This window comes from Pantherophis guttatus, chromosome 1 (assembly GCF_059756535.1).
Source record: "Pantherophis guttatus breed Tessera chromosome 1, ASM5975653v1, whole genome shotgun sequence".
Classification (NCBI taxonomy): domain Eukaryota; kingdom Metazoa; phylum Chordata; class Lepidosauria; order Squamata; family Colubridae; genus Pantherophis; species Pantherophis guttatus.
The window spans coordinates 302,452,369-302,471,487 of NC_142063.1; the positions used below are offsets into that span (position 1 = coordinate 302,452,369).

General features: G+C 37.1%; 1 protein-coding gene and 1 long non-coding RNA gene across 3 annotated transcripts in view; one reads left to right on the forward strand and one right to left on the reverse strand.

Moving 5' to 3' along the window:
* HAAO (3-hydroxyanthranilate 3,4-dioxygenase) overlaps positions 1–19,119 on the reverse strand; it is a 39,956-nt gene that overhangs the window by 15,944 nt on the left and 4,893 nt on the right. For both annotated transcript variants that reach the window (XM_034427683.3, XM_034427682.3), the window contains exons 2-4: positions 18,179–18,257; positions 9,814–9,897; positions 2,344–2,450 (exon numbers count right to left, since the gene is read on the reverse strand). In XM_034427683.3, coding sequence (XP_034283574.2) covers positions 2,344–2,450; positions 9,814–9,897; positions 18,179–18,235 — 248 coding nt within the window. In that variant the 5' untranslated portion in view covers positions 18,236–18,257. The remainder of the gene's footprint in view (positions 1–2,343; positions 2,451–9,813; positions 9,898–18,178; positions 18,258–19,119) is intronic.
* LOC117671645 (uncharacterized) lies at positions 11,492–18,772 on the forward strand. The gene is made up of 6 exons (XR_015731543.1): positions 11,492–11,580; positions 13,601–13,713; positions 14,046–14,148; positions 14,967–15,031; positions 15,665–15,732; positions 18,666–18,772. It is a non-coding gene; the product is annotated as an uncharacterized LOC117671645 (long non-coding RNA).

Consider the following 19,119-nt stretch of genomic DNA (forward strand, 5'->3'; position numbering starts at 1 on the left):
ATAGAAATGGACTTGAAAGTCTTCTAGTCCAACCCACTACTCATGCAGGAGACCCTAAATCATTTCAGACAAATGGCTATCCAGTCTCTTCTTAAAAACCTCCAATGGTGGAGCATCTACAACTTCTGAAAGCAAGTCATTCCACAGGTTGATTATTTTTACTGTCAGGAAATTTCTCCTTAGTTCTAGGTTGCTCCTCTCCTTAGTTATCCATTGCTTCTTGTCTTGTCTTCAGGTCTTTTGTAGAATGACACACACACACCTTCTTTATGGCAGCTCCTCAAATATTGGAACACTGGAACACTGCTATCATGTCACCCCCTAGTCCTTCTTTTCAACCTTAACCGTAACCATACCCAATTCCTGCAACTGTTCTTCATATGTTTTAAGTCTCCAGCTCCCTAGATTAGATTAAATTTAACTCATTAGATAACTATAATTATATGGCAGCAAATCCATGATCTCAAGAATGAATGTTTTTCCTCATGGTAGGAAATGTGATACAAGGAAGTGACAGATGGGAGAGGATAATGAATCCTTCTCCCTCCAGTTGCATTAACATCAAAAGGATTTGATTAAATGATGTTTTGTGCCACCACATATTTAACTCAGCATTGATAAAAACTACATACCGAGAAAACTATGCCGTTTTCTCCAGTACTGGATTTCTGAATATTTTAAGCCCTATAATGTCCATCAAAGTCTGAATGCGTGTAGTTTGAGAAAGAGAATAAACTCCAAACATCCAAATATGCTACATTCAATTGCATAAAACACTGGGTCCACATCCACTAATACATTATAGTTTTCAGAGCTCTGACTGCATACAGACCTTCTTTATTCATTTAAATTTATTTATCATGTTTAGAAACCGCCTATCCCCCTGGACTCTGGGATGAATAAATAAAATGTTAAAAACATGTTAAAATGTTAACAATATAACAACGGAATATAAATGTAAACTGAAAATTCAAAGCAGGGTAAGAATATGTGACATTAAAAGTTAATTAAAAGGGAGGGGCTTTCAGAGTACTAACCAACCCCACAGCTACGTACTCCTCTGTCAACCACAAGCAAGATGGCAGAGTTAAGTCTTTAAATATTTTTGAAATGTCATGACATTAGGGGCTACCTTGACCCTTTGGAGAGAATATTCCGAAGGGCAGAGGCAACAGTAGAGAAAAATGTCTTCCTGGACCCGACCAGTCATAATTCTTTAACAGGGTCTGCAACATACCTTCCCTGTCTGACCTGGGGGAATAGGCTGAGGTGATGGGGGCGGGATTAGACGGTACCATAGGTAACTTGGCCCCATGCCATGTAAGGTTTTAAAAATCATAACCAACAATTTGAATTGGATCCAGAAGCAAACTGGCACCTAATGCAGCTCATACAGCAAAGGTGTTACAAAAGCCATTCTTTGGGTGCCCAAGATTGCTCATGCAACTGCAAGCTTCTAGATATTTTTCAAAGATAGCCCCATATAGCACATATTGCTATAGTCCAACTCCAAACAGAAGTTGACCAGGGCATAAGTGACCAAACAGAGTTTGTATACTTAATTCTTCTGTTGAATTAAAGATACAGTACAGAAAGCTTGATTCTAGTGACCCAAGACTCTATAGCCATGATGGCGAACCTCTGGCACATGTGCCACAGGTGGCACACAGAGCCCTCTCTGTGGGATGTGAGCTGTCACCCAGTTCAGCTTCACCCCACATGTGCCTGCACCTCCTGACTGCCAGCTGATTTTTAAGTCTCTGCCGCACATGCGAGAGGGTGGGGCGAATGCAGCAGATGTGCATGCATCCTGGGGGGGGTCCTGTGTGCATGGGGGGGTGGGGGAATGCACACACATGCACAGGGAGCTGAGGGTGCACGGGGGGGGGGGGGTGCGGCACCCCACCCATAGCCTGTTTTGGGTTTAGCAGGCCTCCCTGCAGCCTCCTGGGACCAAAAACAGGCTGCGGCCCATTTTTCGTCCCAGGAAGCTGCAGGGAGGCCTGCTAGACCCAAAATGGGGCAGAGTGGGTCGTGCGCACATGCGTGGGGGGGGGGAAAGTGCTTGTAGCATATGTACATGCATGGGGGAGGGTGGGGGGCATGTGCACAGGCGTGCGGGGTCGCACACACATTGCATTATGGGTGCAGGCACATGATGACAAAAAGGATAGCTATCACTGCTCTATAGAGAAGCCAGAGCATTTTCCACAGCATAGCACTGTCCATATGCTCATATAATTTATTAATGGAGATAAAGATTTTAGATTACTTTTCAACTCTAGCAGCCATCAGAGTGGCTTATAATGATAAAGTCAGATTTATAACAAAATTATATCTCACCTCAGTCCATCAGTTTCTGTTTCTAATCTTCTCCTTTCAATTACCAGTCCCACAGAGTTTGCATACCTTTGTGGAGAATGAGGAATCCTGGCTGGTAAAAGAAACATCTAAGAACAAAATTAAAGTTGAAACATGTAGCAACAGCAGGAGTTTGGTTACATCTTCTCTGTCATCTCAGTTGGCCTTTGTTCTTCCATTCTACTTTTCCTTGAATGCCTTGAGTGATTGAAAAGGAGTTTAGCCATAGGAGGAAATGTAATGGGAAGAAAGAACAACCTTGAGGAACAGCAGGAAGAGCCCCTACCAAGATAACAGTCAGATAAAAGAAATCTAAGTCTAGAGCAGAGAAGACCCTCCTCCCTAATTCTTGTGAAGATAAAAGGAGGGGGGGAATGCATTCAAACCAGTTGTAACATAATAATCACAGTATTAGCATTCATGACGTTTGTTTCCTAATATGGTCTAGCTTGAAAGGCTCAACAGGATGAGACAGAGGAATCATGCTTTCTGTGAGACTTATATGCTCAGCTGTACAGAATGAAAAGTTCACCTCTTGAATAATTGCTGGCTCAAAGGAGTGTGTTCTGATGCTGTTGATTGCCCACTATGTAGGATTGAATGGCTGCTTCCTGCTGAGCAAGCAGACCTTGTACAGAGAATGTGGGAAGAATATAAGGTAGTTATGAAGAAGAAAACTTAGCAAGTGAGCTAAGTTTTTAGGTTTGTAGTAAGAGTTGAATGTCTATCAAATTTTCCTTCTAAGAGGAAAATGGACATTACCTTAATCTGAGGGCCTAAGAAAGGTACAAGAAGAAATAAATGCTTTTCTAATGACAGTGCCTTAAGAAACAGAAGTGAAGATAAATAGAACATGGCTCTATAATTGTGACTTGCAGTGCTTTTGACATGTTCAAATCAAATCAAATCAAACCTTTATTGTCAATGCATAACATGTGTACAATGAAATTGAATGAGCCTCCCTTGGTGCAGCCCCTCCCCAAACACAAAATACATCTCAATAGAATAGAATAGAATTTTTTATTGGCCAAGTGTGATTGGATACACAAGGAATTTGTCTTGGTGCATACGCTCTCAGTGTGCATAAAAGAAAAGATACTTCATCAAGAATCATAAGGTACAACACTTAATGATAGTCATAGGGTACAAATAAGCAATCAGGAAACAATATCTATATAAACCATAAGGATACAAGCAACAAAGTTACAGTCATACAGTCATAAGTGGAAGGAGATGGGTGATGGGAACAATGAGAAGATTAATAGTAGTGCAGACTTAGTAAATAGTTCGACAGTATTGAGGGAATTATTTGTTTAGCAGATTGATGGCGTTCTGGAAAAAACTGTTCTTGTGTCTAGTTGTTCTGGTGTGCAGTGCTCTATAGTGTCGTTTTGAGGGAAGGAGTTGAAACAGTTTATGTCCAGAATGTGAGGGGTCTGTAAATATTTTCACAGCCCTTTTTTTGACAGTATACAGGTCCTCAATGGACGGTAGTAACTCAATAAATGAAATAAATAGAATCCCTAAGCCCAAATAGGTAATAACTAACATACATTCCCATATACCCATGTTTGTGTTTGTTCATGAAAATAACCTGACATATATTACAAAAGCTACAAACTTGTAGCAATGCTTGAAGAAAAAATTGAGAATTGGAAGAGAGAATGGTCATAGTGCAGTTTATGAGAAAGTAAAAGATTTATTAGGGCAAGCAAGAGTCACTGCAGCAAAAGCTAACAGTGGAAGTAATTCTACATAAGAAAAATAATCAAAGTAACGAAGAGTTGTCAAAGAGTAACAATTAATAACAAAAAACATAAAATATATTCTGCCAAGCAGAACTCAGGAAATTATATTGCAGAGGATATTGGCTTTGAGCTTCTGGGGAAGTAGAGAAACTATTTTCTCCTAAGGGAAGAAGAAAACAATAACACACTCCCTTTCCTAGATATACTCATCAGTGGAGGCAGTGATGGCAAATTAGAAACACAAGTCTATTGAAAAACTACCCAGATCACCAAGTGCTCCATTATCAAAGTAACAACCCAACCTCTCACAAGAGAAGCTGTGTAAGAACACTATTTAGACAACCATAAACACTCTGCAGCACCCTGAACCAATGGAAACAGAATGTCAGGCCTGCCTCCATTCAAAACCCAAGAACCCCCCGCTCCCCGACTCCATTGAAGTGGAAAAGAGATACTTTTATTGAGTTTGAAATGACAGTAGTGAAAGAAAAGCAAGATCTGAGCCAAAAGGCGCGAAAATTACATATTGAAAGTTTCTCCAAATCCCTCCCCCCAGGGACCTAGGCTAAAGGTCCAATCTACATCTTGTATAGTGTCGTGTGGGGCACATCTTCAGGTGTTTTCATCCATGTGGAGTTCTAGGACGGTTGGCCTTGACTGGGTATAAACAACTCCACTCAGCAGCACAGTAATTCTGGAAAGCAAAGCTCCCTTTTCGTTCACACGGGCCTTCATCACACCAGCACACTTCCCAAAACCCAGTGTCATGCCCCCACTCCCTGTTACTATTACAGCCGATAGCAAGCAAGCATCAAAAGGAAAACCCATGCTGGAGATCCTTGTTGACACAAAGCATCTATACAATGTGTTCCAACAAAATGGATATCCATACAACTTTATCAAAAAGCGCCTAACCATTGAACCTACCATCACTCAACTGACACAAGTTATGAAAAGAATAACACTGCCATATATCAAAAACATATCAGAAACCAACAACAGACTATTACAACCATGTGGCATCACTATAGCACACATACCAACTAAATCCCTCCAAAACATCCTAAGTAAACTAAAAGCCCCAGAAGAAAAAAAAACCCAGGAGTCAGATACAACATACAATGTAAGGAATGTAACAGTCACTATGTAGGACAAACAGGTAGAAGCCTAGCAGAGCACATCCATGAACACCAGCTAGAACAATCAGAAGGCATGATGAAAACTCCTTAATTTCACAACACATGGACAGACTTAGTCATATTTTCAACTGGGAATCTGTGAGCATCCTAGATCAAGCCAAGTCTAAAAATGCCAAATGATTCTGGAGCCCTGGCACTCTGACAAATAGGTTATCAACAGGCACAGAGAGATAAACAATATCTACATACCATTCAAAAGAGACAATCAAAAATCCCAAAACATTTCCTCACACAATCAACACCCATATGAGCAGAACAACCAAGAAGTAAGCAATACCTCAATCAAGGAACTACCAACACAAACAAACAAGCTAATAGTAAACAACAGCCTAATCAAGGAACCACTAAGAACACTACCATCAACACTGAGAGGGCAAGCCACTTGTATGTAAACAGAGAGCAAACCCCACTCCCTTCCAACACTGATGATGTTACTTAGTTTGGTAATGAAACATCTGCAAGAAAACTACCAGTCTTAGAGAGCACCAAGGACTATACAAACAGAAAAACTGCTAAACAGCAGATAGGAGGGTAGATCCTTGAATACCTGTCCCTTGGAAATGATAGAGTAAGACAGTGGCAATTTACAACTTGTGAGGAACAGGAGAAACTGTCTACTGATCTCATCCTTAAGCTTTTAAAAGGTATCTGGCATATCTATCATTTACGATCATGACATAACAATTTGAAGATTTATTCCTTCCTACTAATCCAAGTGGGGCAAATGATATTGACAAAGAATTAAAAATTAAAAATTAACACTGCTCAACAGTTATTTGCATTTATCCTGTTGGATATGGAAGAAGAAGGGAAAGAAGATAATACTGCAGGGGAATAACAGGCTTTGAAAATGATAATAGTGGGTTTCTGGGACCATATTAAATTGTGTAGTTCACAGGCTATTGGCATGAAAATAGATGTAGTTCAAAAGTACTAGTAAAATGTCACTGCTTGGGAAGGCTTTAAAATTAATATTGAGAAGACTCAGTATTTTAGTCTTTCAGAGGACTAAAAAATCTGAAGTAACAATCTCAGATAAGACTTGTACCCTTAGAAAGGTAGAAATGCTCCTCTGAAGTAGTCCAATAAACTATCTAACATCTAGCATTAATTCAAATGAAAATGTTTGTTGAACTATTGTAAACATTCCATTAAGAGAAGAAAACATAAGAACATTTAAGCCAACAAATAAACTCAAAATGTTTAGTGAAGATGTGAAAATGAAAAAGTAAAATGTAGGTGACTGAAAGAGTTAGTTCACCATGAAAGTATACATAAAAGGTAGCCCAGCTTTGTAGAGAGGGCATATGGAAAACAAAAGGTCAGAATAAACTAAGAATGGGGGGGGGGGAGTTTCCATGCATACATTCAGAAGAACTGCATCTGAGAGTATTATGGGAATTAATTGATGGGCTGGATGAACCTTACATATTATCTTTGCAACTGATTAAGTAAAGTCCAGATGATTGGAGGACAGAAAATATAATCAAAGAAGGGGGGATGGGAATCTGGGGACCTAGAGTCATATTAGAACAACATCAATAATTAGGAAGTTGTAGAACAAATTATAATGAGATCAGTCTATAAGCACCTGGAAAACTGTGTGATAATAGACATGAGACAGCATGTCCAAATTATTTTCACAGGAAAAAGAAATTAAATCCACAGGTACAGAAGGAAGGCTACCTGATGAAAGAGTTCACATACCAGGTATGGCAATAAATCTCAACTCTCCCATCAAGCCACAAGCAGTTGGACGAGATCAAAGAAGAAAATCTATAGAGATTTATTTAAAGATAGCCTGGAGTACATACAGAAACAGAAATCTGGAAACAGTAAAATACAGAAACCTGGTAACTGTAAAAGGGATTCCCTACTCTCTTTTATAGTGAGCTCATTGGGACAGATTTGAATAATTTGAAATGTTAAATTGCTTTTTATGGGTTATGTTGCCAATGGGCTTGCCTACTATTTCTTCATTATTTAGGTTTGCTCTCCATTTCATTCTTCTCTCAGCCTCTCCCAACTCTGTCAAATCTCCAGACATTCAACCTGTGTTCTGAACTTTATTATAAGGAGATGTTTCACAGACATACAGTAGTGGCCAAAATTGTGGAAACCTTTTGGAAAAAGTGTATTTTTGAGGTTTGATGGCTAATAACACCCCTTCTTTTGGAGTAGTACCATAAAATTATATATCAATGGAAAGATAATTTAATCAAGAATGTAATGCAACAAAGTTTGTTCAATTATCTGTATTCTATGAAAAGCTATAGCTAAATAACCAGAAAAAGGAAGTACAACTTGCTTATGTTAATATCAGGTAGCTTTCCTTCATCTGATTGTAGCCAATGAGCATGAGTGTTTAGAGAGCCAAACAGGTGTCATCTTGTTTTGGCAATGAGCCAATCAGATCCCAGTAGGATTCAGTTATTGATATCATGTATTGAAGCTGAGAGGAGGACGTTTGTCAGTGTGTTATGTGATCGCTATCAAGTTGGTTAGGTTTTTTTGTATTCTTTCATTTAGTGAGCTTGTAAAATGTAATAAAATTAAAGTAATGGTGCAAAGAGTTGACTGATCACCCAGAAAGCGATGTAAAATAGTATTATTAAGTCAACAAGGCTACAGTTATAAAGAAATTAGAAGAAAAATTGGTGGAAACTTAACCAAAGGTGGCATTTCTAAGTTTTTGAAGAGGTATAATGAGACTCAGTCACTACAAAACCACACTGGTAAAGTCAGGAAAAGGTGCACAATAGCAAGTGATGATAGAAGAATTAAGAGACTGTGCCTACGTGATAAAAGAAAATCATCTGGGTGTATACAAGTTGAAATGGTGCAATGCAATGTGAGGTTGAGTGCAAGGACTGTTCAGCGCAGATTGCAGGAATTTGAGCTAAAATTTAGAATTCCATGAAAAAAGCCACTTTTATCTCTCAAACAAAGGTTGAAAAGACTAAACTGGGCTAAAATCCATGTTACCTGGACTGAGGAACAATGGGACAGTGTTATTTGGAATGATGAGACCAAGATTAATAAAGTGGTGTTATTAGCCATCAAACCTCAAAAATACACTTTTCCCAAAAGGTTTCCACAATTTTGGCCACTACTGTAACATGGCTGGATAAATTTCACACATATATACACAGGAGCAGTGGTTTCTACTGGTTCACCCTGGTTTGGGTGAACCGATAGCGACGGTGGCGGGAGTCTCCGTCCACCCAGCCGGATGTCATCACAGATGCTCTGCACATGTGCAGAAGGTTCTGCGCTTGCGCAGAACTGCCACACACAAGTGAAGCAAGCACACACACACGCTCACAGTTCTGAACCGGTAGCAAGGTAAGTGAAACCCACTACTGCACAGGAGATCTGCCTACTGAAGAACATACATTAGAACAGTGGTGAAGTGCAAAAAGTTTTGCTACCGGTTCTGTGGATATGGCTTGGTGGGCTTGGCTTGGTGTGGGGGGTCATGTAACTGGGTGGGCATGGCCAACTTTTTAAAAAAACTTTTAAAGTCATTTTTTACTACCTATTCGCCCAAACCAGTAGTAAAGAAATGCTTTAAAAAATGTTTTTAAAAAAGGTTCCTATGATCACACCTGTGCCGTGCGATCGTCGGAATCTTTTTTTTTTTTTTACTTTTTTAAAGCATATTTTTACTACCTATTCGCCCAAACCGATAGTAAAAAAATGCTTTAAAAATTTTTTTAAAAGGTTCCAACGATCATGCGGCACAGCTATGATCGTCGAAACCTTTTTTAAAAAAAACTTTTTAAAGTGTTTTTTTACTACTGGTTCACCCGAACCGGTAGTTTTTATCACTACCGGTTTGCCCGAACCGGAGTAAACCGGTAGCATGTCAACCCTGCATTAGAAATATATATGTTTTCACCAGGGGTTTAAATTTTAGTTCTTTTCTTCCCTCAATGTTGAGGCGAGAGACTTTGCCCAACCTTCAGAGTCAGAATTATAGAATCATAGAACTACAGTAGAAGATGGAGGTCTTCTAGTAGAACCCCTACCAAGGCAGGAGACCTTATAACATCCTGAACAAATACTTGTCCAATCTTTACTTGAAAACCTTGAAAACGTTTTTTTGAAAATAAAATATCTTGAAAATATCTCCTCAGGGTTTATATAATGATTCTGAATGGTCTAAGTACTGATTCTAGCTTTAGTACCTTCAGATCTTCTGTTATCTTTGTAACAGCACTTGTGAAAAAGTTCTTAGAATAGCTAATTAAAATTATATCATGATGTAGTGTCACAATAATGATAATAACAATAATGATATAAACTTTAACATTTTTCAGGTTTTTCATTTATTTTTTTTTGCATGATGTGCTACCAAACTGGGAAATGGAAAATGTACTGAACTGTCTCATGTAATTATTAAATAAATTTTTATATGAAAATAATATATACCAAAACAAAGAAATATACTAGAATTACAGCCTGAGATTTGGTTGCTAGTTTATACACAAACCTATCTTTACCTCTCCTTCTTTAATGAGGATATCCTTGTGTTTTCCATTTTCTATTATCTTCAAGCACATGTCTCCCTGCAGCTGGTAAAACAACTGTGTAGGAAGGAGGAAAAAATTAGATTAAAAACATATCAGTGTTTTTAATACATTGTAGCCTAAGTTGATGAACAGTCATTTCTGGAGTTCTTATGGCTACAGAAAATTTTATAGCTCCTGGAAATATCATTTATACTATGAACCTGGCTCACCTTGTTATTCTATATTGCATTCTGTATAATACCACGAAAAGGCCACTTTGAGCTTTTTTCAAGTTGTTTGTTATGACACAGTGACATAGGAATCGTTTTTAACAGTGGACGCATTATCAAGCTTCTTTAGCAAAATGTGCAGCCTTGCATTTTATATAGTCCAAGTGAGATTGTGCTCTTTCTGGAGACAATTGCAAGATGGGTCTTTCCTTAGAATACCCATGTAGAGTTCAATTCTATTTTTTTTTCAACATGAGGATGATCCAATGGGAAACTGGGTGCTATGGGATCAGATAAGTTAAGTAACAAATAATGTACATGTTATTCTATACATATATGGAATCAGAAAAAAAAACTTTTGTTCTTTTAGCTTTTGTCTTTATGCAAAATGCAACATATAAGATTTGAAATATATATGTTTTTCTTCTAGCCAGGTTTTCCCTACGTAACCAAGGTTTTTGGAAGTTGCCCACGATGAAACAAAAGGAGGGCGCCTCTTGAAAGAAGCCTGGTTCTCTAACAACAACTCCCTCAATAGACATATTGACATACCACCGGCATACCAGGCTTTACGGCACCAGGAAAGACTTAAGGAGGACCGATCACTAAGACTGAATGGAGATCGGGGACAAATCTCCTCCTTTAGGCATGGAGAGTGGCCCAATGAAGGTGTGATAAACCCTGATAGAGGGCAAGAGAGTAGGTTAGGGAAACAGCAGAATGAGGAAGATGGGGGGGGGGGTAAGGAAGAACAACGCAGACCCATCACAAGATCATGGGTAAAACAAAAGGGTTTAGAGGAGGCAGCGTGTGTGCCTAAAAGGGAAAGGCATAACAATGAGGGAGAGAGAGCCGGGAGAAATATCTTCAAAGCAATGCCTGATAACCCTGCGTTACCCCACAGGGAGAGAAAGAGGCAACACACAATGGGGAAGGAGGCAGGGGAAAGTGCATTGTCATCAGTCAGCATGACTAAGGCAGAAAAAAAGATAATTACAGGGGGAAGGCAAAGGTGTGGGCCTGTTACATGCGCAATGACTAAATTGATCAGAATCACATAAAAGCAAGCAGCTCCTCAATGAGGATTTTATACTCTGACGAAGTCGGTAGGGGCCGACGAAAGCTTACAAATAACCAAAGACCTACATACAAACACCCGCAAAAACCTGAGAATATATATATATATATATATATGTATGTATGTATGTATGTATGTATGTATGTATGTGTGTATAGTTAATATTTCGGGTTTCTTCCCGTGTAATTGTGGATATATCCCTAAAAGGGTAGAAGCGACGTTTCGGCAGAATCCCATCTGCCATCATCAGGCTTATGCCAGTAGTCATTTTGCACTAACTGACGTTGGAATTTCAAATCTGGTGCTGGTATTCTGGGATGGCTCCACCTTTTCATTCTGATTGGTTGGGAGTCCCAGTATGTGTTTATTGGCTTGGCTTCGGGTGTATGGTCGGTTTTTCTCCACTAGGTGGCAGGGCTTTATCTTTGTGGCTGGTTTGAATATGATTTGGTTGGGATTTTTTTGTGCAATGTTGTGCAAATCCCAACCAAATCATATTCAAACCAGCCACAAAGATAAAGCCCTGCCACCTAGTGGAGAAAAACCGACCATACACCCGAAGCCAAGCCAATAAACACATACTGGGACTCCCAACCAATCAGAATGAAAAGGTGGAGCCATCCCAGAATACCAGCACCAGATTTGAAATTCCAACGTCAGTTAGTGCAAAATGACTACTGGCATAAGCCTGATGATGGCAGATGGGATTCTGCCGAAACGTCGCTTCTACCCTTTTAGGGATATATCCACAATTACACAGGAAGAAACCCGAAATATTAACTATACACACATACATACCCGTGAAAACTTACATAAATATATATATATATATATATATACATTTGCATGCATGTTTGCTTTCTCCACTAAATAAATTATTGAGATTGTATTTATTTATAACCAGCTAAAGTGTAGCCAGGAATACAACTTCACTGATGCATAGAAAGGGAGGCAGGGCCAGTAATCAAATTGTTCTACTCAAATAACTCCTTTTAACAATATGTTTCGTAGTTCCTCTATATCTTCAGATGGAGATGCCATGATGAATGAAAATCTGATTATAATATAATAAACTAGAATATATATGTGCTAATATTTTATGCATAGTTGAATCACTGTTTCGAAAATAATCAGTTTAATTTGGGAACAGAAGATGGTTAGACTGAAACTTCTGTTTACTCTTCAGTGTGAGGTTTTTAGACTGAGTTTTAAATTTGCAATGTAAATACATTTCAAAAAAAAAAAAAAGAGGTTTCCAAACTGAAAACTGACCTGGCATAACTTTCATTTTATGTCAATGTGTCAAACTCTAGATGAATTTGTTGTGCCAAATTCATTTCATTTAAGGAAGCAAGCCTTGGACAATGCTCAAGCTTCCTTGATGTTTGGCAGTGAATGTTTTGTCTTATTTTTATTACAGATAATAATACTGTACACATTATAAGTCTGTATATTTTGCTTTCAAGATGATTACTTTCAAGTCATAGAACTCCACAGTGTAATTTACCGTATTTTAGTCGTGTTGTTTATATTTCTGTTGCAACAAGACCACAGGAATTAATAATTGTAGTTCAAATCCAATTATACTGTACATAAATTCAGGAGAATGCAAACCTTTAAATCACTGTCAATACACCCATCATTTTTCTGAATGTTTGTTCAAAACTAGAATGGGTAAAACTAATTATAGCAAAAACCTCATTTAATCAAAATGGCAAATTAGATAACAAATTTAGAGGAAAATGTAACATTAATATAGAGATAACTGGACGAAAAATGTTCTATAAAGGAAGAATAAATTATATGGATTACAAGGAAAGAGGAACTTTTTTTTCTTATGGTGACCCAGTTGTATAACAACCTAAATATGGGTATGTCTGGTGGCAGTGTTTTAAAATTTTATTGTCTAGTATAAACCTGTTTGCATGAATATTTTAAAACGGTTCCTCTTAAATTTGTTGAGGTGTACTATTTATTATTTAGTGCTTTTTATTGCTGTAGTTAATGGTTTTCTATTGTTTTATTTTATTGTTTTAAAAGGGGACGTGGTGGCTCAGTGGCTAAGATGCTGAGCTTGTCGATCGAAAGGTCGGTAGTTCAGTGGTTCAAATCCCTAGTGCCGCATAACGGAGTAAGCTCCCATTACTTGTCCCAGCTTCTGCCAACCTAGCAGTTTGAAAGCACATAAAAAATGCAAGTAGAAAAATAGGGACCACCTTTGGTGGGAAGGTAACAGGGTTCTGTGCGCCTTTGGCATTTAGTCATGCCAGCCACATGACCACAGAGACGTCTTTGGAGAGCGCTGGCTCTACAGCCTTGAAACGGAGATGAGCACCGCCCCCTAGAGTCGGGAACGACGAGCACATATGTGGGATCCTTTACCTTTATTGTTTTATACTTCATTGTATTATACTTTAATTTTAATGATAATTGAATTTGGCTTTTTATCATAAGATTTGATTTTTCTTAGGATGAATGGAAAAATGAATAGATGCAACATTAATGGATATGTGAATACAGCTATTATTGAATGCCAGCTGCTACTCATTTTTGTTCCAGGTTTCCTGCAGAAATTTAAAAAAGGTAAGTTTGGTCAAACTATAGTTGTGTCAATGTAGTATTCCAGACTATCATTTAAAATCAAAATCACTGAAGAAAGCTAAAATCTGGACTATCGGTTCCTAAATCAAAATAGGAAGAATCATGTGGGAATGGTTGTCTCTTCTTGTTTAGGTTGGATGATGGCTCTTGGATGTTGAATGCATTTATGGATAAATGTATCAGGAATCCTTATGACATTAGGGGTGTATTAGTTGGCAAAATGAATACACCTGTACTTTTGGATGCAGATGATGTGTGTTATTGACCAAAAAAACCTAAACTATATCAAATGTTACATAGATTGTATATTCTAGTTCTGCTTTAGGCATGAAAGCCAGCTGGATGTCTTTGGTGCAGTCAATCTCTCTCAGTCTATAGGGTTGTTGTGAAAAAAATAGGAGAAGGAAGGAATATTAGGTAAGTTTGCTATCTTGAGTAATTTATAAAGAATAATAAAGGTGAGATAAAAATCTAAGAAATAAAAAATAGTGAATGAATAAATAAATAAATAAATCTGTGTACAAGATCAGGATCCTGGTCATTTTGTTATATAGAAATGCTGTAAGAGTTGGCTTCTCATATCTGCTTTAGACAAAGTAAACATACTTTGAACTTAACCAATCTATTTTTTTCTGCTTATGAAGATTTCATGAGGATTGACCTATTTGTGATGAAATTTAATTAGCCTTGATGTTTATGTCCTTTATACTTCTTAAATCCCTGTATACCGTTCTGTCTTCGTTGTAAATGTTTAATTTAACATTCAATTTTAGTCTTAGATTTCATTATTGCACTGATTTATGTTTTTAAGAATTCAAGGGATAGAAAGAAATATACTGACATCTATGGGATACACAGAAAATTGCAGGCAAATCATGTTTTAGCAATATACTAAATGCTTGTTCCTGTTTGTTTGTTTATGGCTTAAAAAATAACTAACCATATGGCTAGTCAGGATAACATATTGAGTTACTAAATCTGATTTGGCAAGCATTTTGCTGAGCTTCAGCTATTCAAATAAGTAGCTTCAATTATTAAGAATGTGCAATAATGAATAACAAATGCTACCAGATTTTTGGCAACCCAATCACTGAAACAATCTGTCTGACACAAATAAAAATAACATTATTTTAGTTTAATCTTTAATGATGGGATAAATATGTGCTTAATGTACAGACATATGATGAATGTATCAGTCACCTGCTGGATCTGTCTACAATTGATCTTCTGTACAGGTAGTTCTTGACTGATGAGCACAACTGGGACTGAAATTTTGGTTGCTAAGACATGCAGTTGCTTAGTAAGTAATCATGTGCCAACCAACCCAACTTTAAGACCATTTTTACTATGGTGATTAAGTGAGTCCTCCTTTTCCAATTGTCGTTGCTTGATGGAAGTCAGCGAGGAAGGTAGTGAATTGTGGCCTTAAGATTCTGCAACCGTAGTAAATGTAAGTTGGTTGCCAAATGCCCAAATTGCAAACATGTGACTATGGGAGTGGTACACCGGTGCAATAATCATAACTTCAAGGATGGGTTATAAGTCACTTTTCTAAGGCCATCGTAACTTTGAACCAGTATTAAATGAATAACTAAATGAATAAGTCAAGGACTATCTATATATCAGCCTTTCCCAATTTGGACTGATCTGTTGCTTTATATACAATATTTCATAATTCCCATCTCACTAATTGGTGAGATGGTATATAATGTAACTGAGTCATACCAAATTGGGGAAAGATGATCTACTCCAACTCTACTTATTCTAAAAAAGCCATTCAGATTTTCATGAAAAGCATATGAGTTTATATACAATCAATAGTTCTCATTTCTGCTTGTCTCTGAATTCTATATTCTAAAACAAGAAAATCTAAATATTACTGGTGGCCTTACCTATTATCCATTTCTTTTGTTATTTTTAAAAAAACATGAAGAAGATACTCATTGATGACAATGGGCTAGGAAACAGCAGCCAGAAAAGTCACTTTTGCCTGCAAATCAGGTGAGGCAGTTTGCAAGCGAATACTGTTATCTATTGCTGCCCAGCAACTGAACAGGGACAACAATAGTTCTGGTGGCTCAGCAGACTAAAAGCATTGTGATTAACACCAGCTGTCTGCAGTTACTGTAAGTTCGAATCTCACCAGGCTCAAGGTTGACTCAGCCTTCCATCCTTTCTAAGGTAAGTTGGGGGCAATAAGCTGACTTTGTATAAATATACAAAAGTATGAAGGCTATTGCTTAACGCATTGTAAGCCGCCCTGAGACTCTGGAGAAGGGCGGCATATAAATCAAATTAAAAACAAACAAACAAACAAACAAAAAAAACAATAGTGGTGAAGGAAGGAACAAATGCAAACAGGACAGTTCTCCTGGCCAAAAGCAGCAATTTGCTTCTCCAATGGCTTGCCTGTCATGTCAATAGTCATGAATTTGCATCTATGCATTACCTCCAAGCATCTAACTTCCTGCTGTTTTATTGTTTAAATTGCTGAAGCAGTAGCAGAAAAGTAATAATTCCTAAAGCATTATTTGTTTATTTGTGAGAATAGCTCAAGTGCCCCTTTTGACTTTAATCTGAAACAAGATATTGAAGATCCTAAAGAATTCCAGCTGTGTCAACCATTTCCAGAGTCATCAAATAATGCAATCTAGATCCCCAAAGCTTCTTCCAGAAACACATTCATGTTTTAAGTTGCCATTGAAATCTATATTATTACCGGTAGAATAATTAAATTGACATTATTATTAAATAATTAATAGTTAAATAATTAAAGTCAGACAGCTGATTTTCTTTCGATAGAAGTAGAATTGCTAGGGCAGATCTATAGAATATTTTGGCTAATTTTCTTTCTGTCATCTAGCTCATATATCAGCATTCTGTAAAGAAAAGGTTATTTTTAAAATGATGTTTCTTGACAAATCTTCATGTTCAATCAGAATAGCTTTTAAAAACTAGCAGGAATTGGAATCACTCATTACAGTACTACCAGTAGTATATATATAAAAAAACTTGCCCTCTACATCATCTTCATTTAGAAATACGGTAGTAACTGTGGGCTTCATATTCACACTTTAAACATAATGGAGACTGTATTACAGCATACTGAATGGATGATATGACTGAACTTTATACACACACAGAATTCCAGTACAGATCTTTAGAATTAGTCATAAGAGAAAGATGATCTGATTATCTTGTTCAAATTGAGCTAGCAATTATGATGATTTGACAAGGGGGGAATAGAATTTTTTATCACAATATCAAAGAAACCTGGATGGACAAAGGATCAATCTTGGCTACCCTACACTCAAAATGGGAAAGGGGTGCAAAGCCAATCTTGGAGGCCTACATCAGTGGTGGGTTGCTCCTGGTTGTGTCCGGTTCTATAGAACCAGTAGTAAAATTGGCGGGAGGCTCCGCCCACCTGCCTGGACATCATAAATGACGATCTGCGCATGCACGCAGCCCTGTTGCAAACAGGTAGTAAAGGTAAGTAGAACCCACCCCTGACCTACATGTACTTTTGAAGCTTTGTCTCTTTCTCTCTTTCCCTTTGTGTGTTCTGTCCCTGAAGCCAAACATGTTCTGAAGGCCTAAGCCTTTTAAGACACCTTAGCATCTGAGAGCTCCTGATGAATACAATGCAAGTTATGGCTGCCATTATAATATTTTATGTACTTAGTCATGGGATATTATGGGTATTTATATTATATACATTTTAACTAAAATTTTAACTAATTTTTAACCCTATTTTATATTTCATACACTTTCTGGACTACTACTATATGACTGATGATAAACATTTTAAGTACATATTTAGAAAGCACATGTACATGAGATGATAGGAAGTTCTTATTTAGATTTAGAGAGCGAGCATGCTGATACCATTGCATTATTTTTATTCCCCAAAATTGTTGAGCTATAAACTGCCTGACTGAGCTGCTGTAAGAGATAATAAATAATGTGAAGGTGTTGGCAGTATGTGGGATTATGGGGAAATAGGATTACAAGAGCAATGAAAAGAATAACATGCAAAAGAGTAACATGCAAAACTGGAAATGATTTTTTTTAAAAAATCTGAGTAATTTGAAGAATGGCTCTGCTGAACTGAACATTTTGAACATACTATATTTCCCAGTTGTCTACTGCTCTCATTTCCTTTTTATCTCAAATCTTTCAGACCAATCCAGATAAAATCTCCATTGTGAAGTTGAGTAAATAATTTGCTTATTGTTTCTTTAATGTGAAATATTTGGAATTATTTTAGCCAAAAATAATGGCTGTAGAGTTTGTACACAGTTTGAATACACATTCAGACTGTGTACTTCATACCATTGAACTTTTTAATTTATATTTTTCTAATGAAAAAGCTTTTTCTAATCTTAGAATATTATGCTTTAAAAAGTATGCATAACCAAGAGATAAATCCAAATGATTTCATTACCTCTTCTCCTTCTTCAATATGGTAATCTTTCCGTTGGTTTGGTCCACCAACAAACATTATATTGAGCTGTCGGTGATGCCTGCAGAACAATATTTTTTAAGCATCAACTTTTTGAAGACTTCATTCAATTTCATTGCTGTCCCTTTCTCATAGTAAAGAAAAAAGTGTCACATAACAATACAAGTATTTTGCTTTAATGTTAATAACCATAGACAGCAGCAACCACATAAAACACTGAAAAATTAAGGAATAAAAGGATTAAAGTATTTAAAAACTGTACAGAAAAGTGAAGAATGTGGGTGGGTGGGTTGTTTTACTAATGGTGCATTGCTTCATTCAAATCAGAAGTAACTTCCATCCTGAAGTGTATTTTCATGGACAACTTGAAGAAAACAATACTTGCAATATGTAATTATTTGCTTTTACGTTCCTTGGGAAGAAAGACATCTTCAGATCTACCTACCATATTTTGTTTCTTTTGTTTTAGCCTATTGAGCATTAATTACCCTTATTAAGAATACAGAAGCAAATAAGTGAAGATAATGAGGTAATCATATAATCTACAAGCAAAATTCAACCTAGATTGAATTCCCATTGGAGGCTCATTCAGATAGAATGCAAAATATATAGTTTTTTGCTATAACATTCCTATGCTTCTTCTAGTTTCTGCATTTTTTATGCCACTAACTTTTTGGCATAATTGTATGGACTTGGAAAACTTATGTGTCTGTTTTTGATTAACTACAGTTAACCATGTTGTCCAAACCAAACAGCAGTTACTGTCAGCTCAAGGGTAAGGACTGTAGTACACAAATGCTATTATGGCAAGTTTTATAAGTTCATTAATTCAACAAAAAATATTTTTGGTTGTTGGAACCTATACTGTATATCTTTTTAGGAAATGATACATGCTATGATCAGAATACAATATTGCAACATAA